Source organism: Saimiri boliviensis, chromosome 15 (assembly GCF_048565385.1).
Source record: "Saimiri boliviensis isolate mSaiBol1 chromosome 15, mSaiBol1.pri, whole genome shotgun sequence".
NCBI classification, from domain to species: domain Eukaryota; kingdom Metazoa; phylum Chordata; class Mammalia; order Primates; family Cebidae; genus Saimiri; species Saimiri boliviensis.
In genome coordinates this window covers 57,144,460-57,171,662 of record NC_133463.1, presented here as the reverse complement: position 1 = coordinate 57,171,662, position 27,203 = coordinate 57,144,460, and the positions used below count along the sequence as shown (strand labels likewise).

The following is a 27,203-nucleotide window of genomic DNA, read 5'->3' as shown; positions in this document are numbered from 1 at the left end:
CAACTGTATGTTATATCATTTTCTACGTATTATTTTGGCCATTGTTATGTGGTAGGAAGAGTAAAAATGTTTCTAAAGGTATTTTTTTCATCATTAAGTAACATACCTCAAATAAACTTTTTAAACATTATTATGTTTAGTAAAATTTTGTAAAAAATAATTGCATTTCTTATGATTTTTAACATTATGCAGAAGTATAGGTATTTGTTTTTGTTTTTCACTACTTTCCTCCAAATTCGTCATAGTAAATGTGAGAGAGTCAAGATGTCAGGATTCCTGTGGATGATTAGTTTGTCTTAATTTCTTTGCATTGGACATCTTTGGATTTTACATTTCACATATTTCTTTATTTTATAAGAATAAACAGAAATAAGCATTTTGGTATTTTCTTCCTGTAATCAAAGGCTTTTCTTGTAAATACATAATGTAGGAACCCCGTTTTGAAACCGTCTCTCTCTCCTAAGATTCTTCTATGTAGGAATTAGGTTTTATTCATATTTGTAAACCCATATCAAAGCTCAATGTTAAGCGTATGCAAAATAGTTGTTCATGGAGCTAGAAAGAACTGAAAGATTAGATATCAATCTTTTCTTACGTATTTTCTTATTCTTTCAGCAACAGACATTTTGTCTGGTTTATTGTACTTATTATCTAAGGTTTATTTCACTCACCTTTTAATGACAACGTTTCTAAATATTTTCAGTGTTTAACAATAACAGCCATTTCATTAAGGCAAGCAATATTTCATCATGATTCTTAAACACAGGCTCTCCCCAAGTATCTAAAATCTGCTTTAGGATTTATATATACAGGCAACTGTTTCCTTTAAAAGGTAGGCTCTTACCCTAAAAATAAAGCCATATAGCACTCTCAATGCCATTTCCTACATTTGAGAAAGCAGGAGTCAAACCTCAAAACCATTACTGAGACATGATATCCATGATTCTCTTGGATATTCAAAGTGTATGACCAAAACAAATAATATTTCTTTACTCCCACTTAATAATTTTATTAGGCTTAGTCTCTAAAAACATGCCTGAAATTTAAGACTTCTCCATTATTAACCACTATTTATTGGCTTTAAATAATAGACTTGAGGTTGTAAAAAAACAGGATAATTTTACCTTAAGGGTTTGCTGTGTAACTTAGACCAGAAGCTCAATGGAAATGTTTCAGAGTAGAGCTCCAATCTGAGCTGCAATTGTGGTTCACAAATGCAAGTATAAGGAGCCAATAGCCTTTAAGTTATGACACTTACAATTCCAAATTCCAACCAGTCAACATTTATAGAGCACCTACAGGGTGGAAAATGCTGTACTGGCACCATGCATAAAAATAAAATAAGCATTTTATTACAAGGAATAAAAGAAACAGTTGAGATACCACTGTGTCAAACTCTTTAATATCATGCTATTGACACTGACATAAAATTGAATGGCATGTTAACAAGTGAATTCACTCAAGTGTTTTTTGTTTCCACAAGACTAACATCTCATCCGTAATCTGTGACACTGTGGATGCTACACTGTTTTGAGCAACCAGGTACAGCTTTTTGATCAATTCTACCTGCCATTGAGATGCTAAGGCCAGTGTCCCAGGTTCTTTGTGAATGAAACCTTTTAATCTCTTCCTGTAAATAGTGCAAGAGAATTAGTGCCTCATTTCCAAAGAGAAAACTGAAACCCTCAAGTGAGAAAGGGGGAGAAAAAACTGAGGGTGCCTCCAAAATAAAAGGTGTACCCAATGACAGGTAAAAGATCATCCCCACCTAGGAATCAATATGCATCTCTGAGCAGCAAATATCACTAACAAGTGTGCTAGGAATAATGGAGGACTCAACTAGAAAAATGAGATTGTCAGAGAACCAACATTAATTAAGCATACTTCCAAAAAATCAAGAATTTCACTCGTATTTCACGAGTGAAATTTCACAAGAAGGCCTACAATATGAGTGCATATCTGGGTATGTGTGTGGAAGCCTGATTGGGGGAATCTTTGTTCTGCGGCCTGGGAGAGGAGGTTATCATATTAACATTTGTTGAATTTGGAGCAAATAGCAGAGCACCCAAAATTAGGAAATCTGGCCAGAAACAACGCAAAAGCAACAGCAATGCCCAGTTTAGGATAAGCTGGGGTTGAGGGTAGAAGAGGTTAAGTCAGTAGTAAGATAAAGTAATAGTTTTAAGAAGTTGTCCTGGATAATTTATAAGGTATATTTTAGGGTGGTTTCGCCACTGAACATAGAAAACATTCTCTGGAGAGGAAGTGGTGCCTTTAGAGGGCAAATTTTAGGCTAATAAGAAGCAAATTTTCTCTCTTTCTTATGTTTTAAACACATATGTCAGAGCTTTCTGGGAATGTGGGTTAGGGTGGGAAGGGGATTAAGGCTACCTACTGCAATGTTTATTTGTTTGTTTATTTTAAAAATATAATGAGTAAATGTTAGGAACCAGGTACTGTCATAAACTGGGACTAAGACTAACATATTCTCTACATCACTGAGTTTGCATCTTTGTGGGAGAGACTTAGTCAATACATAAATTATGTAGCTTCAGATAGTGAAAGACACCATTAAGAAAACAAAATAGAGTATTTGAGAACAAACGAGCAGGGGATAAGGAGGCTATTTCAGAGAACTTTGTCAGATCATTATGAGAAGATTTTAATGGGGCTAGAATTACATGAAGAAATGAAGCAGGCAAAAGCTCTGGGGACAGAAAATATTTCATGATGAAGTAGCAAGTACAAAGCCCTGGAGGCAGGCACAAGCTTGGTGTGCTAAGGAGAGAGAAATCAGTGTGAGTGGAGGGAGTCAAATGCTGGAGTGATCAGAGTGGACTTTGGCACTTTGGGTAGGTGGCAGCACCTATGTCCTGAAAACTATTATAGGGTACTTAAATATTTCGTTCTTTTTGCAGGTACTGTAGGAAGCAGTGGAGACTTTTGAGCAGAGAACAGTGTAATCCGATTAATTATTTAAAAGTTATGCCCATGTTTCTGCTTCATGATAAGAGCTACACCTGGATCCGTGATATTTTCATCCCTTTCGTATTTCTAATAGCACTATGACCCAGGGCAAATGCCAAATTTTTACCTTAATATTACTCTGGCAATGTCTACCAAGCAGAGGTTTAAATTCTTCAAAGGGTAACTACAGGAAGGAAAGTTGTGCATACAGCCAATCTTTAAAAAATGAAGTCCATGAAGCAAAACGTTCAGGATGTGAAATGTTCTGTAAGATAGTCAAGTGCTTCTGTTGGTGCAGGATGTGGTAACAACAGAGTATACTTCTATTGAAAAAATCAGTGACAAGAATTCCTAAATAATGATCAGAATCAAAATAAACCTTTGGAACAGAATTTGGCAACAGACAAGTAAGATTGAAGCAATCAAGACTGGTTCTCGATTCAGGGTCTGCTTTCCAGTATTCTTACACTGACTGCTACTATTTTTTTTCAGGCAAGAAGGGCACATGTCCTATTGCAGCCAGGAACATGTGTTACTATCCACCAGGACAGGTACAACTATTTGTTTGAAAATCTCCAGGGGAATAAATTAAAGAGATCTGTTCTATACCATGGTGACAGTAGTTAATTACAATATATTCTATACTTTAAAATTGCCAAGAGAGTGTATTAGTTTGTTCTCACACTGCTAATAAAGACATACCTGAGACTGGGTAATTTATAAAGGAAAGAGATTTAATTGGTTCCATATGGCTGGGGAGGGCTCACAATCATGGCAGAAGGCAAATGAGGAGAAAAGTCATGTCTTACATGGCAGCAGGCAAGAGAGCGTGTACCAGGGAACTCGCATTTATAAAACCATCAGAGTTCTTGAATCTTTTTCACTACCACAAGAACAGCATGGGGGAAACCACCCCCATGATTCAATTATCTCCACCTCGCCCAACCCATCACATGTGGGAATTATTACAATTCGAAGTGAGGTTTGGGTGGGAACAAAGCCAAACTGTATCAGAGAGTAAATTTTAAGTGCTCTTACTACAAAAAAAAATGATAAGTATATGAGATAATGCATATGTTAATTATCTTCATTTAGTCATTCCATATGTATGCATTATCAAAACATGATGTTGTATACCATAAATATATACTTTTTATTTGTTTTTAAAAACATTATTTTCATGTGAAAAAACATTTAAAAATAAGCAGTTTCATTTTATGTACTCTTTTTCTTTTCCTTCAGATTAATCATCTGGCTGTGTCTTTGTATTGTCAAAACTCGTAGTTAATTCTCACTACCACTAAATATAATTTTTGATCATTTCCATGCCTATACTCAGAATTACATTCAGAATAAATAGAAGAGCTTTTGAAAATGACTTTTTCTATGCAAAGAAAGAGTTGAATCTATCCCATTTAAAGCTGTGTGATCACATACAAATTACCTTAACCTATCTGGACCTCAGTTTTTTCAAAGGAATAATTTCTACCTCATAAAGCTATTACAATGGTCAGTGAAAAGAAAAAAATATATTAACTTATTTGATATTTCCAGCACCATGTTCATGATGGGTAAAATAAATGATGGCTTTCATTATTAAAGTTATTAAAATTACATTCAGCAGTGCAGGACAGTGCTTTGGTTAAAAGAAAGAATATAGTGAGTCTATAATCATTTCTGGTTCCTGATCCACTGAAAACATACAACCACATCAGAGGAGTTTTGGAAGGAAGGTCAAGAAGTTATATGAACATGTGACTATTTTCAACTAAACTTTACGTAAGACCACCACGAGAGAGGTCAACTTCCAAATATGTGCCATAAGCGTTAAACAAAAAATGTTAAATAATGAATAAAACAATATAATTAAGCATTTATGAAGAAGAACAGCTTCTCAGAGTGATTTCTCTATGACCATCAGTTTTACTTACATTCCTCTGCAGGCACACTTAAGTAAAACCCTAGGAAACACAAGAGACTATTTTTCCAAGGGTTGGCATCTAGATTACTTTAAAATGATATTTCTTATTTTTAGAGAATCACTTTTTTTTTTCCAAAGGAGTATAACAGTTTCTTGGCCTTTACCTTTGAACTCTTACCTTCCCAAAAGGCATCTCCAGCAATATACAAACTCCTCCATAGGAATGATTTAATTTGGCAAAGGACAAAAACACTAATTAACTTTATTTTAATTGACTCAACTGTGTGATGTCTGGGAAATTTGATGACTCACAAGAAAGTCTGACAAAATGTTTTTAGATCAGAAGGAAATTGCAAAACTTCTGGCTGTGCACCAAATAGGCAAACTTTGGCAACATCCTGTAATAAACACCAGGAGAAAATTGTTAGGTATGCAACAATTTATTCAGGACTTTTTTCTTAAAGGTTTCCACTGGATAAAATGGACTTTTCTTTTTTCATTTAATCTTGAGCGCCTGTCTGTGTTTGGTATTCTTCACAGTGAACTACTAATTAGAACCAGACCCAGCACAAGCATCTCTGAAATTCTCCTCAGTTAACTGTTGACCTGTAACACTCACGATATCTACTGGACCACTATTATGCAGGTACTTGCCTTAAAAAGAAAACACACACACACACACACACACACACACACATACACACAACACACACACACACACACAAACACTTCCTGTATTGGATATATTAGTATTAAATTGAAAACTTGACTTTTTTCTTAGTATGGAGTTACGAGTAGTGAATATGATCTTCATCTAATATGTGAAATGCAGCAATAATGAGAGGCTATTTAGTACAATGGTCATTAGCCTGGACTCTGCTGTCATTGACCTAGGCCTCTATTTTAATCACGAATTTTTTTGCTTATTAGATGAGTAACCATGGACTTGTTAGTTAACCTTTTGGAGCCTCAGTTTCTCATCTGCAAAACATAACTAGCAATATTAATTCCTCTAAGTAAGGGTTAAATAAAGAACAAAATAAAATAAATTGTATAAAGTGCTTAAGCATTGTTTAGCAGATTTGGGATGTATTATATTGTTTTATGGACTTGTAAATTCAGAATAAAAGAAGCAAAGTTTATTTATACATATTGGGCGAGATATACAACCAGAATAATCTATACTAATTACTTCACAGATTTAGATGGGGAAAATTGATCTCTTCTAGCACATATTGCTTAGTTTTGTTTTGCGGCATACATATAATTTTAGTTTCAGCACTCAAATAAGTCAAAAATGCTGGGCCAATTTTGTCTGTAAAAATTACTAGAGATTGACTCAATTCTAAAATTACGTAATTTTGTCTTTTGTTTCTGAAGCCTAATTCATTGAATGGGGACCAAGGAACTATAAGAAAAAGAAGATGATGTTACTTTTATTTGGATCCCTCCTGTCTTTCTATGTATTCAGACAAGTTAGCCACCCCCCATGATAAGTTACTTATAAAGAGTTATTATATCTTAAGAAATTGATGTATTAAAAAGCACAAAACAAATAAAACCACACTTCTAAAAAGAAGCAAACCCTCTGGACTTCTAAAGAATAGGTGACCTAAAATGGTATGCTCACTGTTCTCTGAAAGTCAACCAGAAGATGTCAAATTACAATACCCACTCCAGACTTCCTATAATATTAAGCATTTAGAAATATTAATATTTCTAAAACAGTAACCCAATCACCATGAGAATACTGACAGAACTTCATGAAATGTGGAGAAAAACAGAAGTAATCCCAAAGGTGACAATTTACAATAACACAAAAATGTGCAGTTTGAGACTGTCATCTTGCATAGTACCTAGATAGGAATAGGAGCAAAACAAGGACTGCAGAAAATTATGCCCTTTTGCTCCAGGAATCTAGTAGAAACGTTTAGGAGGCATGAGGCTTCTGGATGGTTGTTCAGGGACTTTCAACAGTATCCCACAAGGTTTGGAGAGCTTTGGAAAAGATGCTACAGGGCTGTAAATGTACAGCAACTGAAAAAGTACTTTTAGCTCTCTTGACTTAATTGGTACCTCACAGAAGCACATTCAAAAGAAGCATCACTGAAGGGAAAATCAAACTGAATCACTACAAAAAACTTGTACTTCCTAGCAAGCAGTTTTATTTTCTTCTTCAGATTTGGCAAAAGTCAGTTTTGATTTTGTTTTTAATTTGAACTTTTAACTTAATGATATATTGAGGAAGTATGACATGAAAAGAAAGACTCAAAATGAAGAATTTATGTGGCTTGTAGCAATAATTCTTCTTAATTTAAGATGATCTTCTCCTTTCTAGACTTATAGATTGAAATTTATGTGTGTAAAGAAGGAAAAAGTAGGTCAAGAATGCTTTTGTAGCTTGACATAATAAAAGGAGATGCATAAAAGATTTGAGAAATGATCAAAATATGCCTTTCACAATTCAGTAATCCCAAGAAAAGCTGAGGATAAAATTTTGAATACACAGGGAATGAACATGCTAATATTTATATATTTCAAAGTTGTCTTAAAAAATAAATATGTTTGGCAGAGTGCATGACATGTTATATGCACAAGAAAGAGAGAAGGGGAGATAAAGAGAGAAATGGAGGAAGGAAGGAAAAAGAAGGAAGAGAGGGAAAGAGAAAGAAAAAATAAAAAAAGAAAGAGAAAGAAAGAAAAGAAAGAAGAAAGGAAGTAAAAAAAGAAAGAGGCAGAAAGAAACAGAGAGATTAGGGTTTTTTTCTTTGTTCTAGGCCTAACAGTTGATAAGACTTCCCTGAAAGGAAGTTTCTGAAAGGCATTCTAAACTTTTACCAATGACTGATGATGTTATAGACTTCATGTTTAACCAATTTTCAGATGACATGAAGTATATTAGAAGCTATCTAACCTATTGACCATCTGTCAGAATCCCTCCCTCCCCACACACAGAAAAAGATAAATGGAGTGAAGAGATGAATCTAATAGGTTTTTAATTTTATTTTAAATGTAGAAGCACCATACATATTCACTGTAAAAAATAGTATTAGAAAAAAATCAAATCGGAAAGAAGGCTATGAAATGACTATTGCAAGAGTCTTTAAGATTTCCCCGACTTCTACAGTTCCCTCAAATATAATCATGCCTTAATGTTTCTTTCCTACTTTTTTTTTAACATTTTCTATATGACTATATGCATATAGACACATATGTAGCTATTTTGTATACATTTTCTAAAGGTTGTATAAGTGGATCAAGTTACACATAAACACACATATACAGAGATATATATATATATATATGCTCACATACAATTCTTGTTAGCAATTGCATGACAATCCGTTATGTGAACTAATATCTATATAATTAATTTCCTATCGATAAAGATTCAGGTTTACATATAATGCTGGAATAAACATTGTTATATGCAGATCTTTATGCACTTATGTGGGCTTTAAAAAGTGGAATTATTGGAGCAAAGTGTAAAAATAAATGAAAACTTTTGTTACCTACCAGAAAATCCCTAGACATGTCCAAACTCAAACTTGGCTCACAAAATAAAATCCTAATGAAACAAGCATGGATCTGAATAAAATACTCAGAATTTCTAACACAATACAAATATAGTACAAAGAATATAAGACATGAAGAATAATATAAGAATCTACAACTAATCCTATCATAATAAAATTATAGAATACTAAAAATAAATTTTAAAAGTAAATAAAGAGGAAATGCAGATAATATAAAAAGGAAGGAAAATTGGGCTGACAGCAAACATCCTTACAACAACATTGAAGGTAATACTTGGAATGAAACAGCACAGGTTTAAAAAACTCACAGGAGTTTGAGTTAAGAATAAACTTATTCTCAGTCAAAATTAAGAAGTGAATTGCAAAATTAACATGAATTTAGAGCTCATTTATAGAAACATAGTAACTATATTAGAAGAAAAGAGGGGGCAGAGGTTTTAGAATTGACGTGCTACTTGCTTGTAAAATTACTCTAGGAATGTGGAACTTGATTCTATTACTATCTTTATTTCAGGTGAAGATATTCAGAGTTCTGTTCTTAAAGGAGCAGGTGAAGGAATTGTGGATTTGGGGGAAGTCATAGAGATCACAACAGCTATTTTTAAATAGTATCAAATTTGAATGCTCGCTATACGGAAAATAAATTAGATATGTCCTACATAGGATAAATTTAAATGATTGTCATACAGAATGGAACTAAATATGTTCTGTACCTGAGAATTACATGTGCATTGTCATATTTTGAACAAACAATAATCTCATTATTAGAAATATTCAAAAATGGAATGAACTCTTTCAAAAGGTAGTGAGAGACTCATCGTTGGAGATATTCAAAAGAAGGCAGGGGGAAACATGGCAAGTAGACTATAGAAAGAAATCAGAAAGTACACACAAAAATGTAAGTTTTAAACTTTATGTGAGTTGGCCTGGAAGGATTGGAGCATGTACTGAGGATATCTCTCAATGAATGGAAACCACCTCCCACAAAATCCCATCTTTCCCAGCAAAGACCTCAATCTTTTTATACCCTCAAAGATCAAAGAAAAAAAAATTTTAAAAATGCAATTGTTAAATGTTAGCCTCTATTTGAAACATAATTTTAAAAATAATCATTTTATTTATATGGATTTTTAATTGTAAAGTCTATCTAGTGTGTTTACTCACTTCATCAATTTTATGAGAAGAATTTTTTAAAAAGCTATAATGGCCAATAACAATATTGAGTGTGCAGATTTCTCTATTTTCAGTACAATATTTTGTGTACATTATTCTGATAAAGTTAAATTATTGAGTGAAGCAGAGGAAAGGGCAATTTGAATAAAAATTCTATAAAGTAGAGATGGTGATGTTGCTGTTATTGTTGGTATGGACTGAATTAAAGTAGAGACACTCAGGAGCAGTATCAAACTACGGAATCACACCTGGATTCAAGTAATTGCTTCGTTATTTACTAATTTGCTAACTGTGTGACCTTAAGTAAGGAACTCAATTTCTCTGAGCCTCACCTTTTCACCTGTGAAATGGTAACTACCTCGCAAAGCCATTGGGAAATTTAAATAAGAGGGCAAAAACCTAGCCGCGTCCCGGTACAGTTAGTACGTGATATTGTTCGTTTTCTTCTCTTCAATTAATTGATTCTTTTGTAAAACTTTTTTTGAGCAATGAAGAAAAATATTTTTGTAACACTAAGCAGTATGAAGGCAAGAACAAAATCTGGCTGTTTACCAAGGCAGACCTAGGACTTGGCACAAAGTAAGTACTCAAAAATAATTAGGTTGATATTATAATTTATAAAAATTAATTATATAGATTTGAAAAAGCATTAAGATTTAAATTTTCCCTTTATTTTTCTCTACTCTGTGATCTATGTTACTATGCTAAAGCAATGATCTTATCCTAAAATTTGGAAAAAAGTAATGATTTTGTTCTTTGAGACACTGTATCTTATCAGAAGCTGTATTTTCTTATCTTCAAATACAAGAGCCCATATACTTTACAGGACGACTTCTTGGGACAGGCTGAAACCCATAATCCCTAAAATCTGACTTTGTGACTAACAAAAACTGCCTTTTAAGTTTGTATTTGTAGATGTCATTTTAAAAAATCAATTTCCCACTTTGGCGTAAGAGTCAAAGACTGCATTTTCAACAGAACACATCTGGTTCTCGTCTCATTTCCAAATTCAACACCAGGTGTCTTTCATGTGTATTTAATTTTAGAGAAAGGGAGCTCCTCGGACATGGAATGATTTGAAGTGGTTTAATAAAACAGATGAAAGATATCCTGATATTGTATTGCCAGAATACGATTACTTCTTATTGGTGATGTTGCTGTTATTGTTGGTATGGACCGAATTAAAATTATCTTTCAAGTTGCAGGCTTGGGATATAAGACAATAAGCCTAATTTTAGGTACACAGTGAGCTCACATACATTCACGAATAAGCACTGTATATACTCAGTGAGAATTTCAGAAACTAGAACCCCCGTAAAATAAAGACAGAAGAAATGAGGAAGAAGGGAAGAAGAGTGGAGGGGAGGAGGAGGGAGAGAAACAGAGAGTTTTTCACCAACATCTTTATCAAACAATTAGTCATCCTCGGAAAATGTGTCTCAGTCTCCTAGAGAGTGTAAAATTTAAACAGAAGAATAATTTTTATATTAGTTACAAATACCAAGCTGTCTTTGGAAAAAAGTGTTTTGATTAATGAAAGCCAATTTCATCTCCTTGTATACGGAGTGCTATAAAATGATCTCCACTGGGAGAACGAGTGCACTTTAAATTTTTTTTTTTTTTTTTTTTTTTGAGATGGAGTGTCATAGTCCCTAGGCTGGAAGTACAATGGCATGATCTCAGCTCATTGCAACCTCCACCTCCCAAGTTCAAGTGATTCTCCTGCCTCAGCCTCCCGACTAGCTGGGATTACAGAAATGCATCACCACGCCTGGCTAATTTTATATTTTTAGTAGAGGTGGGGTTTCACCATGTTGCTCAGGCTGGTCTCGAACTCCTGACCTCAGGTGATTTGTCCACCTCAGCCTCCCAAAGTGCTGAGTGTGAGCCATCACAACTGGCCAAGTCCACTTTTAAAATGGAGCCCATGGTATGAGTCCATACACAGTGTTTATTTCCCCTAGTGATCAGAAAATCCCCAACCATATACAACTTTCCTGTATATAAGAGTATATAAAGTTTTATATCTAAAGCAAGTAAATACCACTAAATATTGATAACCAAAAGAAATTGTTTATATTATACAATCACTAATACTCAGATTTTAAAAAAATGTAATCAATAATGATTCTTTTTGAATACTCTAAAGTAGAAGGGGACACGGACATGACAGGACAATAATTTATATGAAATCAAGATAATACTAAATATGAAGACTGTATTAACTAATAGCTAATAAATTAATCACAACACATGAAACACACCTAAAATTGTAATTTTTTATTATTAAGCAATCAATTCTAAATCTAAAATTTTCTTTCAAATTTCCTTGAAACTATATATTCTGCCTTTCTGGGTGAGCTTTCAACAAACACAGTGCTTAGTTTGTAATTTTTTAGAAAAACTCTTTATCTGTGTTTCTTAGTTGAAAGAGAACTCTTCACAGAATGCAAAGCATGCAGAAGCCAAGTTTACTTGGTACATGGTTATATCATGGCTTAGCATCTCTTTATCCATATTATGACATGCTTTGTAAATAATCAATACAAAAACACAAGAAAAATTTGGGTTCAAAGTATTTATGCCAGAAATGCTCAGACAAATTCTTGCATTAGATAACTCATGGTTACAGGAGGATCATGAGAACACTCTAGAGCCACTTTCTAGGGATACTCAGCAGCTTGCACCCATACGTTTGGGCGGTGAAGCATGATGTTTCCTTGTGTCAGTCACATATCCAGAAGCCTTTCAGAAAACCCAGCTTTGTGTCCAGATCATTCCTGCAATGACAGTACTGAGAAATAATTTTACCTCTTTGAACTTTAATAGTAAGTATTAAATAAGCTAATACATCGCATCTACATAACTTCTAGTCTGGTCCACAGTAAGCAGTCAGTACATAATTATTTATCTTTACTATTATTATTCTTTTCGTTAACTCCTAACCCAAGGGGAAGACAGTTGTTTAATGGAGCCTTATCAGAGCACACAGGGTGAAATACAAAGATTATCAACCAACAAACTCTGACATCTTTAGTTAAGCTGAAATTATAGAATAAAGAAACACACTCCTACAAGCTAATAAGATTAAGCAAAACATTTTCCTTTAAGAAAAGCAGAAATAAATTGAGCTTTTCTGCCTATCTCAGTTTGAAGACTATAAGCCTTATTAAAAACACAGTAAATAATGGCTTTTCATTAATTTGATTTATTTTGCTGTAAAGAGACTGGATATTCACATCCTGAACTTATTATTATATATCCCAAACTGAACTACAGAAGGAATGGAGCAAGCCTATACTCCATACTCCAGAAGCAGAAACTAATGTTTTAAAGGTTGGAACTATTTCACTTAAACTCTAACATATGGAAAGATTTTTTTTCCATATAAACTGCAAAGATTTGAAAATAAAGATTGATAGTAGAAATGCCACATGACCCTAAGGTGAACTTGGTAGGTAAGCCGAGATGCAAGAGGTCAGAGTTATTTCCTTATGACTTAATTCCTCATCTACCTAACTCCTTTAGAGATCTGCTGAGCTTGTAGTAGTTAACCGGCAGCAGCCGGGTTGGTTATCCAAGACCTGCATTGGATAAACATTTATTGAGTTATCTATTGTACAGCCAGATGCTGTGTTAAACTGTAGAGATGAAAAGATAACAAAGACACTTCTGCTGCTGCCATACGTAAAGTTCAGTGACCCTAGAAACATGTGAATAGCAAGTGACAGTACAGCATGGTGACAAGCTAACAAAGCACTGCTAAAATGCAACATATTAGGTACAGCTACAGGAAGAGGCATTCTAATGTACCCAAGAGATAGAAAAGACTTCCCTGAAGTTGTGATACTAGAAACAGTGGTTCCAGAATACCTGCCTAGGAGAGTCTTGAGGCAGTAATTTGGTCACCAGTGGCTGGCTTGAAGTTGTGTTTGCATAGCACTTTTTACAAGATTGATAGATAAAATGTCACTCTTCAGAGGAGAAAACATGAGAAGGGAGTGGGCATATATTATGAGAGTGCTCTGAGTCTCTCTCTCTCTCTCTCTCTCTCTCTCTCTCTCTCTCTCTCTCCCCCTCTCCCTCTCTCCCTCCCTCTCTCTCTCTCTCTCTCTCTCTCTCTGTTTCTCTGTCTCTCTGTCTCTTTCTCCGGTGCCACGACTAATTTCAACTGAATGTCTAAAGATGAACAGAGGTTTGCAAGGTTGAAATGGTGAGCAAGGACTTCCCTGGCAGGGAGACAAGAGAGAAAAAATAGAACTTGGAGATTACAATTAGTTTAATCTGGTGAGAAGTGGGTCTCATTTGACAGCCCTTTAGAATCCCTTTATATAATTTTTTAAAATGCCAATGCCCAAATTTTATCTCAATTAATTAAAACATAGGCTCTAGAAATGAGGTGTTGGGATTGGTTTTTGTTATGTGATCTCAAGGTGATTCTAATATGCTTTCTTACTTAAAAACTATTGATCTAGAAAAGTGTTTGTGGAGACAGGGAAGAGGATGTGACTGAGAAATTACTAACCTCTCTAATCCTTCATTATGTTATCTCTAAAAGAGATTATAATATCTAGCTAATAGGCTTAATGTGAGCATCAACTGGGAAAATATTGATAACATTTATTAAGTGCTTATAATAATACAGGAACTCTTCTAAGTGTTAGTATTTTATACATATTCTAAATTTATTTAATCTCCATAAAGCCATAATAAAACATTTAAAGGTGAGGAACCTGATAAAAAGAGGACTCTGAGGTCACATAACTGATAAGTCTGCTAGGCGGCCTTCAGAAAGCCTTTAAGCTTTGTTTTTCCTGGGGTTCCTGACATCTGGGAAGAACCAATAAATATAGATGATTATTCCTACTTTATTAATTTAAGAGATAAAAATGAAATATATTAAAAGATTCAGAGGGCTTGTCTTTGGGTAGTGGGCCTATGGATACTATATTTATTCTTCTGTATTATATTTAAATTACTTAATCATGAACTTTCAACTTTATGGTACAATAAAAAAAAACATAAAATAAGTTAAAACACAACAATAGTCTGAGTTCTATTTCTGCTTCCACTACCGTCAGAAGTAACTTCGCTGAGTTTAAATGGGGAAGATATATTAATATTTTTTAGCAGTGGAATTCTTTGTTTAGGAAAATCTGTTTTAGAAGTCTAATCTGGTAAACAGACCAAAATATAACTTTTCTGACTATAATAAAGGAGGAGAAAGAGATTTCAAGGGATGAGGGACACAGAGTAGCAAAGCCTGGGCTATCACGCCCCTGTAACACATACACACATACACACATACACACAATCACACACACACACACACACACACACACACACACACACACACATACTCAGAAGAGACATGGTCATACAGCAGAAACAAACAATCTCAAGTTCTAAGTCACTTCAGTCAACAAGAATTTATTGCCCATGCTCTATGTCTAAGATATGTAAGTATAAGTGATTGGGCATGGAAAGGTGGAGGTAGTGGATTCAGCTCTGCATACTCACTCAGGGATCCAAGCTAAAGAAGGCTTCTCCATCTCATTGCTTTACTTTCAGAAAAGGTACTTTCAGAAGTTTATGACCTTTTTAGTTATGAGGACAGGGAAAGAGACAGATTAAATAATTATACAGAGTCTTTATTTGACTTAACCAGGAGATAAAGTGTGTGCCTTCTACTGACATTTCACTGGCCGGAAATCGTTATATGGCCAAGCCAGCTATGAAATGGCTGAGAAATGCAGTCTCCCACATGCCTGTTAGAATAGGAGTAGTCATCAATGAAACCCAGCAATTTCCACTATATGCATCGAGGGGGCCTAAGAGATTTCTCAGAACACAGTTTTAATACAGCACTAAAAGCTGTTTGATCATACCCTTTCTTCTCAAGTAGTCTGTGAATCTTTGCATCCTACAAACTCTCCTTTCTTATTCCTAATATTAAATAGAAGACATAAGTCTATGTTATATTACCTCATGAGCCTTTGTGTGCTAATGTTTTTAGCTGCAAATAAATCTTCATTTACTTTCTTTACATGAGCAGCATCCATAATATGGCTACATACTTTGCTTCTCATTCAATATTGTTTTCCAGTTGAAATAGGGATTTCATGAGAACAATGCAAGTTCTACATTCAAATAAATTCCAGAAATACTGGATAAAACAAAATTAAACAGTTATATTTATTGCAGAATTACTGCTTTTAATATGGCAACATGATATAAATTTTGCATAAGGTAATTATGCAGCACTTCTCAATCTATTCTTTTAATTGGACAATTATACAAAATTTTCAGAACTCCCTAGAGCACAGTTATAAAAATACTGCATATGTTAGAATATGGCATCTACAGCACAGCCAATATTTTGATACTGATAGATGTGCTATGAACTGTGTTTTGGCTTGTCCTATTGTTTCTTAATGCCTTTAACAGCCACAGAAGTTTGGGTATAGATAATCAAGTTCCCGAATCCCAAATCCCACATGATAGTGGGCGTGAAGTCTTTCAGCACCAATGCCTCTGACCTGACTGTAATGGTGTTACACAAAAATCCATGCTTGTTGCTATGCAAAGGGGGATCTAGTTTTCAACACCAACCCTGATAGAGAAGTAAGAAAATCTTCCCCTCTAAGGGAGGAGAATGTGACCATTGTCTGGGACCATAGAGCACATCCAGCAAAGAGCAGACGAAAAGAACAGAGCATTCAGGCCACAGAGCAACAGGATCAAGCAGACAGACAAATACTAAAATGCCTAGGATTAACTGGCATCATCCAACACTTTGCAGAACATTTTCAAGGTAGATGTCTGAATAAACAAATTGATAAAGACTAGGGGACTTTTTTCAATGTATATAAATGAGGCTTGAAATTAAAATAAAGGATCACAAAAAGAAGTTACAACCTAAACCTAGAAGATATATTTTGCAAGATAAGAATGTCACATTATAAAAAATTTTAGCAGAATTCAAAGAAATTAACACACTTTTGTCCATAATCTATCCCCTTAGACTTACTGACCTAGGGCTTTTGCCAATTTATTTGTGAAATGACATCAGTTTCATCAGAACCATCTCAGAAAAGAAGAAAGAAACAGCCAGAATCCAGAAATGACCATTCTTGACCAGATGCCTCTTGCCAACACTGGCCTCTGAGAGAGAGGCTCACTTGATGTTCTGGACAAAAATACCCTTTATTACTCAATATGCCTTAGCCCTGGGTCCTTCTATGGTCTTCTATCCCACAAACTTGGCTGGTTTCTGTGAGAAACATACAGGTTCTCTCTTGACGTTCTTGTCTCTAAGCAAATTTTTGGCTGCACGTTTGTCTCAGACCAACTCAGCCTTTGTAGTTTCATCATTATAGATGGTAAGAAGAGACCTGGGAAGAGAAACCCACAGAAAAATGAGCATCATTTATGAAGACTAGTATAGAGCTGCCCAAGTCATTGCCTAGATGCGTTCCTTCCAGTTGTGGGCATTATTTGCAGTAGGAAAAGGAGTAGGACATTTTATAATGCCATTGCCACTCTCTAGCACTGCAGCCCGGTGGGATCCCTAGGGGTTAGGTATATGACATTAGACTATATGTACAAGGGCACTTCAAGAAGTTCGTGGAGAAACAACATTAAAAGATAAAAGTAAAAACTATAAATTTTATTTCTCAATGCAAGCTCCACCAAGTTCAAGACACTTTGGTAAGCAATGATACTAGCCATTTAGTCCAATCCTTGAAAACTAAAGGTCTTTGGAATTTAACCATGCCAATGCAGTCTTTTTTATATGATTGATGGGAAAAAAAAATAAGTTCCCTTTAAATATTTTTTTAAGATTAGGAAACGAAAAAGTCAGAAGAAATCAAATTAGGACCAAAGGTGAATGCCTAATAATTTCATGTTGAAACTCTCACAAAATTGTTCATGCATGATGCGAAAGAATGAGCAAGAGCATCATCATGGTAAAGGAGGACCCTTTGTTGAAGCCTTCTTGGGCATTTTTCTTCTGAAGTGTTGGCCAACTTTCTCAAAACACTCTCATGAAAAGAAAATGTTATTATTCTTTGGCCCTCTGTTAAGTCCACAAACAAAATGCTTTGAGCATCCCAAAAAAACTATTGCCATGACCTTTGCTCCCAGTCCGCTTTTGCTTTGACTAGACCCCTTCCACCTCTTGGTAACCATTGCTTTAATTATGCTTTGTCGTCAGGATTGTACCAGTAAAGCCATGTTCCATCTCCTGTTACAATTCTTTGAAATAATGCTTCAGGATCTTGATCTCATTTACTTCAAATTTCATTGAAAGCTCTACTCTTCTCTGCAGCTATTCTGGGCATAACAGTTCAGCATCCATGATGTGGAAAATTTGTTCAACTTTAATTTTTCAGTGCGAATTATATAACCTAAACCAACTGAAATGTCGGTGATGTTAGTAACCATTTATGATGTTTATCATCAATTGTCTTCAATTAGGGCATAAAGAAGATGAAGTTTTTCCTGACAAATTGATGTGAATGGTTTGCTGCTGCAGACTTTATCCTCAATATTGTCTTGTCCTTTCTTTTTTTTTTTATCTTCTTCAATTCTTCTTTCATGTCTAGTAATTTTTTCAGATGGATTATGAGAGGTAAGCTTTATGAGTCCTTGCTCAACTGAAAATATCTTTACCCTCCAGGGCATTTGAGGCAAGATATATAATTTTCGCTTTAAATTACTTTCCCTTAGAGCTTGGAGTACATGGCTCCTTGTACTCTAGTACTCAGTGTTGTTCATGCTTGTTGTTTTATGTCTTGTCCTTTCTTAAAATGAATTATCAATTTGTAAACTGCTGATTTCTTTTGGGTATTGCTCCCATAAACATTTCATAAAGCATCAGTGATTTCAACATTCCTCCACTCAAGTTTCATCCTGAATTTGCTCTTGCTTCAATTTTAGCAAAATTCATATTGCTCTGAGAGGAGCTCTTTTTTTTTCTTTTTTTGAGATGGAGTTTTGCTCAGTCACCAGGCTGGAGTGCAGTAGCACAATCTTGGCTCACTGCAACCTCCACCTCCTGGGTTCAAGCAATTCTCCTGCCTCAGCCTCCTGAGTAGCTGGGACTCCAGGCATGTGCTACCACACCCAGCTAATGTTTGTATTTCTTTTTTTTAGTAGAGATGGGGTTTTACCACATTGGCTAGGATGTTGTTGCTCTCTTGACCTCATGATCTGCCTGCCTTGGCCTCCCAAAGTGCTGGGATTACAGGCCTGAGCCATGGCGCCTGGCTGACAGGCCTCTTTTTAAACTGATGCCTTAGGCCTCAGGATCTTAGTGCCTCAAACTAGATCCTGTTCAAACATGTTATAACAAGTTAGTATGAGTTTATTTTGGTGAAAAAAAATGTGAAATCCATGCATACTTTTCTTTTTATAATAAGCACTTTCCATGGATATTTAAAAGATTCCTCATATAATGGATTGGGCAGCCTTTACACCCTGTGAGGTACAAGGGAATGGATTACCCAGAAACAGCCACACCTCCTCCTTCTCAGTACTCCAAAATATCTCTTGGCCTCTCAGTAAGAAAACAGGGTATGCTGCTATCCGAGTTCTGGGACAGCCTGACATGATGGTGTTTGAGCAAGGAACAGTAGACTTTCTCATGGCAGGCCTCAGAATCAGAGAGATATACCCTCAATCATAGGCAATGTCGCCCAACCTTTAGACTTTCACAAAACAGGGGCAAATCATCTCCTCTCTACCTGTTCTGCTACTGGCAGTCAATCTCAGCACATGCTCTCAGTAACCAGCATATCTCCATTGAGAAAAAGGAGCAGAAGGGACAATGTTACAGAGTCCTGCTCACAAATTCTATAGACAAGTCACCACACCTGGCAAGGGTAAGAGCAAGTCAGGGAGCAGGAGGAGGATGACATGCTACTCAAAAGGAAGCAGAAAGCAGGGGAAATGAAGGATCCTGAATCCAGCAAGACACAGAGTTAAGACTTCATGGTATCCTGTGCATTTCAAGGCTGATCATACACGAGTGCTCGGGGCCCTCCCCGACAGTTCTCCCATTCTGATTCTCTTCTGAGTCAAAGTTTGCCACTCAACACTCTTGCAGCCTCATCTAATTGCAGTCACCTCTGTGGGGAATCTAATTATGCTGCCTTTTTACCTTGTCTAGTCTGCTCTCTTCTTGTCTCCTTCATCTCTTTTCACTTCTCCTACAAGCCTTCCAAATAATGCATGGTGACATGAAGTTTACTGGCCACGCTTGCCTTTCAAAAGAAAACTTTTGGCCTAGCAACCTGACTAATGTCTAGCACCACCAGGTTTTCTTTGTTATTTAGGGTATTTCCTCACAAGCAAACAAAAGCACATTTTAAAAGACTACCTAAAGGCTGGAAGTTATTACCAAAACTTGAGGTTTCTAGAAAGTCGGTTCTTAGATGTCAGAAATCCCATGCTAGATCTAGAGTTGCTATGAATCCTAGTTTATAGTCGTTACATGGGGATCAAGAATCTTCACAGTGACCACTAATAAGGTTCTCCAAACAGCATAAATGTCTAAAGGGGTTTTATTACTGTAGCTTATTCATGGTAATATATATAGGCAACCTCAATACATATTTGACTTGTCTATTCATTTGTGAATTTAAAAATGAACCTGTATAATTTTTGTTAGACATTATATGTGGCATCATTTTCATGTCACATGATTATATTTTTTAAAAATACAAATTTAAATATTTTGGAAACTACACAATTTTTATTATTCTTTGCCATTGCATACCTTTGATCTAAAATGTCTTTGTTTTTCTTCAGATTGTTACCAGTGGCAAATCTGTATGGGAATGCAGTAACTTGATCCTTTAAATTTTAGAGGAAAGAATTCAGCTGAGGGACTGAAGTAGATTTAAGGCAGAGGGAGAGACTAAGGTAAGTTTTAAAGCAAGAGTGAGAGTTTATTAAAAAGTTTTAGAGCAGGAACAAAAGGAAGTAGAGTACACTTGGAAGAAGGTTAAGCAGGCAGCTTGAGAAATCAAAGTGCCCAGTTCAGCCTTGGACCGAATACGTTGGCATGGTTCCAAGGTTTGCATTTCTCCCAGCTTGATTTTTCTCTTGGGGTGGGCTGTCTGCTTGTGTAGTACTTAAGAGGGGCCCCATGTGCAGTGTGTTTACTAAAGTGGTGTGCATGCTCACTTGAAGCATTTTCCCCTTACCAGTCAGGCATTTCCAGAGGAAGGTCGTGTATTAGTTAAACTCTTCCATTTTGCTCTTACTGAACATGCTTGAGCCCACTCACTCAACTTCTGAGGTTTCCTCAGGAAGCTGCTAATCACCAGCTTCAGTTTTGTATCTATTGGGAGACTGTCTTGTCCTGGTGCTGGCTATGGCCAATTAGCATTTTTGAGAGAGTTTAACAACTGTCTGTTCATCACCCAATGGTCAACTGACATTCCTGGTCCAGGGCAGGGAGTCTCTCCTGCCCTGCTCATGTCTGTCTAGCTACCTTCTCTAACAAAATTACCACTAATATGTTATGTTTTAAATACAATGAAATACAGCTACACAAAAAGGTAGAGAACAAGAGAGATAGGAACACACTTGTCACTTCACAAATGCAAACATAGCAAAATGCATGGTTTCTTCATCTGGGAAAGAACTATTATTGTCGTGCTTACTTAAAGCAAACCATATAGTGCTCAATAAATATTTATGAATTATTTAAGCAATCATCTAGAAAAATAGACTTAATAAGAATAGTATGTTTTTAAAATTATTATTATTATTATTATTATTATTATATCTCTACGAAAACTCAATGGTAAACTATGATTAAGAGCTTGGAGTAGAGTCAAACTGCTTTGATTTAAATTCCAACTCCACTATTTAAGTAACTGTGACCTCAGGCCTTAAACTTACATTTTCTCTGCTTCAGTTTTTTCCACTTCTTTAAGATGAGAAAACAGTAACATGAACTCAGAGGGTTAGAATGAGGATTAGGTAATTTTACATGTTTAAAGTATTACTGACTAAGCATTCAGTTAATTTTTACAGCTACTACTACTACTATTTTCTCTGTATTGCAATTTCCTCACTTATAAAATAATGTGTATGAATATTGAGCAGCTTTCAGTCACATTTAGTATATCTTCTATAGGTTCCATCAGAGAAGTAGAGGCTCTTTGAATGACATAGAATAAGGAAACTGAGTGATATAGAATAAGTGCAAGAGCAGTGATGCTTGCAATATGGATATGCCAGAGAGAGGATGGAAACTGCTTTCAAGTGAAAAGGTGAACATTCTTCACTTAAGAAAAGAAAAAAAAAAAAAAAAAAAAAAAACAAAAAACGTATGCTGAAGTTGCTAAACTCTATCTTAAGAATGAATCTTCTATCCATGAAATTTTGAAGAAGGAAAAAGAAAATTGTGCTAATTATGCTGTCACACCTCAAAATGCAAAATTTACAGCCATAGTATGTAATAAGAGTTGAAAGTGAAAAGGGCATTAACTTTGTGGGTGGAAGACATGAACAGAAATGTGTTCTGATTAATGGCAGTGAGATTCGGTACTATCCGTGGTTTCAGACATCCACTAAGGGTCTTGGAAAGTATCCCCTGCGGATAAGGGGAAAATATTGTATCAGAAACCAAAACCAAAAATGTTTTAGCTGAAAAGGAGCAAAGGTCAAGGATCCTAAACCCACTGGCTTCTTCCTTATATGTCTCCCACAAGCTACATCAGTTTGAAAACTATTTTCAGTTTACCTCTCTTTGTAAAATGCAGACCAGAGTGTAATATCAGATGTGCTTCTCATAGCACAGAGCTATGATGTCAATTAGGCATTAGTCTATTAAATAACATAGAATTCCAGTTAACAAAATACAAATTATTAAAATTAAATTAACTCTGTAGAGTTACACTAGATTTCATTGTTTATTTCAGTAATGATCCAAAATACCATCATTAATAATGGTATCAACCATGTAGACAACAAATGTCCTAAAATAGCAACACCAATGTTTTAGTCCAATGGTGCAGAATGTGCAAAAACATGGATTTTCCACATAACAGTTCAATCTATGTGTTATTCCAGGATTTAACCATACCTGTATTTAATCCGAGGGGCTTTTATTTGCGCATCCGTTGCTTTTAGTGATTTTTTAAAACTGTCATGATCTTAGCAATATAGAGAATTGTTTTCCTAATAATTTTGAAACTTGGATATTCAAAATATGAAATGATAGTTTCCGTGAATGAAAGTATTTGGAATGAAAACATTTTCACAGGGCATACATCAAGGTACATTGCGTGTGAGTGTGTATATACATTCTAGCAGTCATCTAAGATTTATAAAGGTAACTATCTCGGAGGTTGGCCAACTTTTTCTATAAAGGACCAGAAAGTAAATTATTTTCAGGTTTGTAGACCAGATGATTTCTGGCCCAACGATTCAATTCTGCTGTTAGAACAAAAGCAGTCCTAGACCACATGTAAATGAATGGGCATGGCCATCTTCCAATAAAATTTTACTTATGGACACTAAAATTTGAATTTAAGATAAATTTTGTGTGTATTATTATAACTAAAAATTCTATTTTAGCAATCTAAGAAAATAAATATTATTAGCTCACAAGACAAAATATAAATGGACTGTTTTTGAATCACAGGTCATAGTTTACCAACCCCTGACTTATTTCAATAGAAATCACTAGTCAATTAAGAAACTAAAAAAAAATTAACAAAAAGATGCAAATGCTTAGCTAAATTTCCTTATAGAAAAAGACTTGAGAAACTCAATATTAATTATATATATGTAATTTTTATCATTAAAACGTAATTATTGAAAACTAAAATCCTTTTGTATACTAAAAATTACAATGTTTCTTTTCACATTGGTACTGAAATAGAGCATATGCCTTGCATGAAGTTATACTGAAACACTATTATTTAATTAAAATAACAAAGATAAATTTCTGTATTTAGGTTTGTTTTTAAATCACTGTAGGCTTTAGACGTTATGGTTACTTCTTGGCTACATAGAAGCATGCCAAGAATGATTAAACAATCTCTCATCACATCACAGCTAGCTGTTGAGTATCTTGCTTTTCTATCTTATGGAAAAAATGAAAATCTAAGCATTCTGCCAGTGTATTCTTCCCTGGTGCTTCAAAAGCCAGTGTATAAAGCCATCACTTGCCATAGACACAAAATAATATAGGTTGTAATACACAGAATATGTCAAAACATAGTATGGATTATCGGATCAATCTAGCATGTAAGAAAGACCTTCACAACCTTCCAGTTGATTATGGAATTTGTGTCCCACAGTGGGTAAGCTTGGTAGTCCATCAGGAAATATCATATTACTGGGTATAGATTCTATTGTGTTTATCTTTAGCAAATGTTCTGGGCAATGTTATCAGAGACAACAATTTTAAAAAATAGTGATTTCCATCTTTTAGCAAAAATCAGACAAAAAAAGTCAAAATTTAAATTTCTTTAAAGTGAACCTAGACTATAAGACTTTAAGAGAGGAAGAAAGCTCTCAATTAAGCTCATGGTGAACACTCCTTTGTCTACAGCCATGCATTCTAAACTTATATGTTAATTAAATAGTACACACAATGAAGAAAATAATTTTTGAAATAGCTCATTTTCATTAAAAGACTATAGACTACACATTTTCAAATTAATTGAATTTATCTTCCCCAAATTCAAGTTTCTATTAGTTACTTGTAATTTTGTTTTGCTTTGTTTTGTTTTGAACTTATAGGTCTTGGTTCTTTAGTAGTTTATTTTTGAAATTGTTTCATATCTATGAAAGTGAATTGTTTACAATAAGTATTTGCTATTATACACCTCTTGTTTTCGTTGGAAACATGCCATATAAATATCAATTATAATTGAATAACACATTTAAAAAGAATGAAAATTCTAGAGTGTTTTAAGAATTTGATTCAAAAATACTGCATCAGAACATCAGAATATTAGAGCAATTTAAAGAAAGTGAATAACAATATATTAACAATGTATAGCATTTCAACTTATTGGTTGGATTCCAATCAATTAATAATAATAAATAGAAAATTATAAATGAACTAAAAATGAGGAAACTATCAATAAAATTCAGGTCTTTTATACAATTTCAAAAATCTTTGTTGTTATCTAAAAAGTACTTTGTGTATGAAAGAATCTATAAGTGTAAGGCAGGCCTGGTGGTGACAAAATCTCTCAGCATTTTCTTGTCTGTAAAGGATTTCATTTCTCCTTTGCTTATGAAGCTTGGTTTGGCTGGATATGAAATTCTGGGCTTAAAATTCTTTCCTTTAAGAATGTTGAATATTCGCCCCCCACCCCCTTCTGGTTGGTAGGGTTTCTACAGAGAAATATGCTGTCAATCTGATGGACTTCCCTTTGTGGGTAACCCAACCTTTCTCTCTGGCTGCCTTTAACAGTTTTTCCTTCATTTCAACCTTGGTGAATCTGATGAGTATGTGTCTTGGGGTTGCTCTTCTTGAGGAGTTTCTTTGTGGTGTTTTCTGTATTTCCTGAATTTGAATGTTGGCCCTCATTTGGAGGGCTCAGAAGAAGACAGGAAAATTTGGGAAAGTTTGAAACATTTTAGAGACTTACAGGGCTCAGAAGACAGAAAAATGTAGGAAAGTTTGGAACTTCCTAGGGACATGTTCAATGGCTTTGACCAAAATGCTGATAGTAATATAGACAATAAAGTCCAGGCTGAGGTAGTCTCAGATGGACGGGAGGAACTTGTTGAGAAATGGAGCAAAGGTCACTCTTGCTATGGAAAGAGACTGGTGCCATTTTGCCTCTGCCCTAGAGATCTGTGGAACTTTGAACTTAAGAGAAATAATTTATGGTATTTTGCAAAAGAAATTTCTAAGTGACAAAGCATTCAAGAGGAAGCATAGCATAAAAGTATGGAAAATTTGCAGACTGACAGTGTGATAGAAAAGAAAACCCCATTTTCTGGGGAGAAATTCAAATTTTAGGAATTTGCATAAATAATGAAGAGCCAAATGTTAATCCCCAAGACAATGGGACAAATGTCTCCAGGGCATTTCAGACACCTTCATGGCAGACCCTTCCATTAAAGGTTTGGAGGCCTACGAGGGGGAAAAAAAATGGTTTGGTGGGCTAGGCCCAGGATACCCATGCTCTATGCAGCCTCAGGACATGGTGCCCTGAGTCCCATCTGCTTCAGCTACAGCTGTGACTAAAAGGGGCCAATGTATAGCTCAGGCTGTTACTTCAGAGGATGCAAGCTCCAAACCTTGGTGGCTTACATGTGGTGTTGGGACTGTGGGTGCACTGAAGTCAAGAATTGAGATCTGGGAACCTCCACCTAGATTTTAGAGGATGTGTGGAAATGTGTGGATGTCCAGGCAGATGTTTACTGCAGTGGTAGAGCCTCTTGGAAAAACTCTGCTAGAGCTGTGCAAAAGGGAAATGTGGGGTTGGAGCCCACACACAGAGTTCTCATTGGGGCACTGTCTAGTGGAGCTATAAGAAGAGGGCCACCATCTTCCATACCCTAGAACTGTAGATCCACCAACAGCTTGCACTGTGTGCTGGGAAAAGCCATAGACAGCACCGACAGCACCAGCCATGAAAGCAGCTAGGAGCGGGGCTGTACCCTGCAAAGCCACACAGGTGAATCTGCCCAAGCTCATAGGAGTCCACCTCTTGTGTCAGCATGACCTGGCTGTGAGACATGGAGTCAAAGTAGATCATTTTGGAACTTTAAGGTTTAGTGACTGCCCTATTAGGTTTTACATTTTACATTTCCACCTGAGGAGACCCATAAGCCAAACACCATGTGTAAGCCATGAAGGCTTCGAACTCCTACCCTCTGAAGTAACAGCCTGTGGCCCTTTTGTTTTGGCCAATTTTTCCCATTTGGAATGTGTGTATTTACCCCTGTATTACCATTGTAACTAAGAAGTAACTAACTTGTTTTTTATTTTATGGGTTCATAGGCAGAAGGGACTCACCTTGTTTCAGATGAGACTTTGGACTTGGACTTTTGGATTAATCTGGAATGAGTTAAGACTTTGGGGGACTGTTGGGAGGGCATGATTGTGTTTTGAAATGTGAGGGCATGAGATTTGGGAGGGGCCAGTGTGGAATGATATGATTTGTCCCCACCCAAATATCATTTGGATTGTAGTTTTATAATACCCACATATCATGGGAGGGGCACAGTGTGAGGTAATTGACTTGGAAGTGATTATCCCCATGCTGCTATTCTCGTGACAGTGAGTTCTCATGAGATCTGATGGTTTTATAAAGGGTTTTTTCACCTTTAGCTCCACTCTTCTTTTTCCTACCACCTTGTGAAGAAGGACATGTTTGCTTCCTCTTCCACCATGATTGTAAGTTTCCTGAGACCTCCCTATCCATACTGAACTGTGAGTCAATTAAACCTTTTTTCTTTATAAATTACCCAGGCTCAGGTATGTATTTATTAGCAACATGAGAACCGACTAATATAGATGTCCACTGCAAAAGAATGAAGTTGAACTCCTATCTCACAGTATAAACAAACCAATAAAAAACTTAAAATAGATCAATGACTTAAATTGAAAG

The 27,203-nt window shown here is 35.5% G+C and overlaps 1 protein-coding gene across 3 annotated transcripts in view; it reads left to right on the top strand.

Annotated features, from left to right (window-relative positions):
- The window catches only part of ANGPT1 (angiopoietin 1), a 431,361-nt gene that overhangs the window by 258,146 nt on the left and 146,012 nt on the right, over window positions 1-27,203 (top strand). Inside the window, exons 9-11 of one of the 3 annotated variants that reach the window (XM_074387042.1) lie at window positions 3,460-3,518; window positions 5,429-10,176; window positions 20,413-20,526. The exons of 1 other annotated variant lie outside the window; for it this stretch is intronic. In XM_074387042.1, the coding sequence (XP_074243143.1) occupies window positions 3,460-3,518; window positions 5,429-5,431 (62 nt within the window). In that variant the 3' untranslated portion in view covers window positions 5,432-10,176; window positions 20,413-20,526. Of the gene's footprint in view, window positions 1-3,459; window positions 3,966-5,428; window positions 10,177-20,412; window positions 20,527-27,203 lie in introns of those variants that run through there. One more of the 3 variants, XM_074387041.1, reaches the window with a different exon arrangement.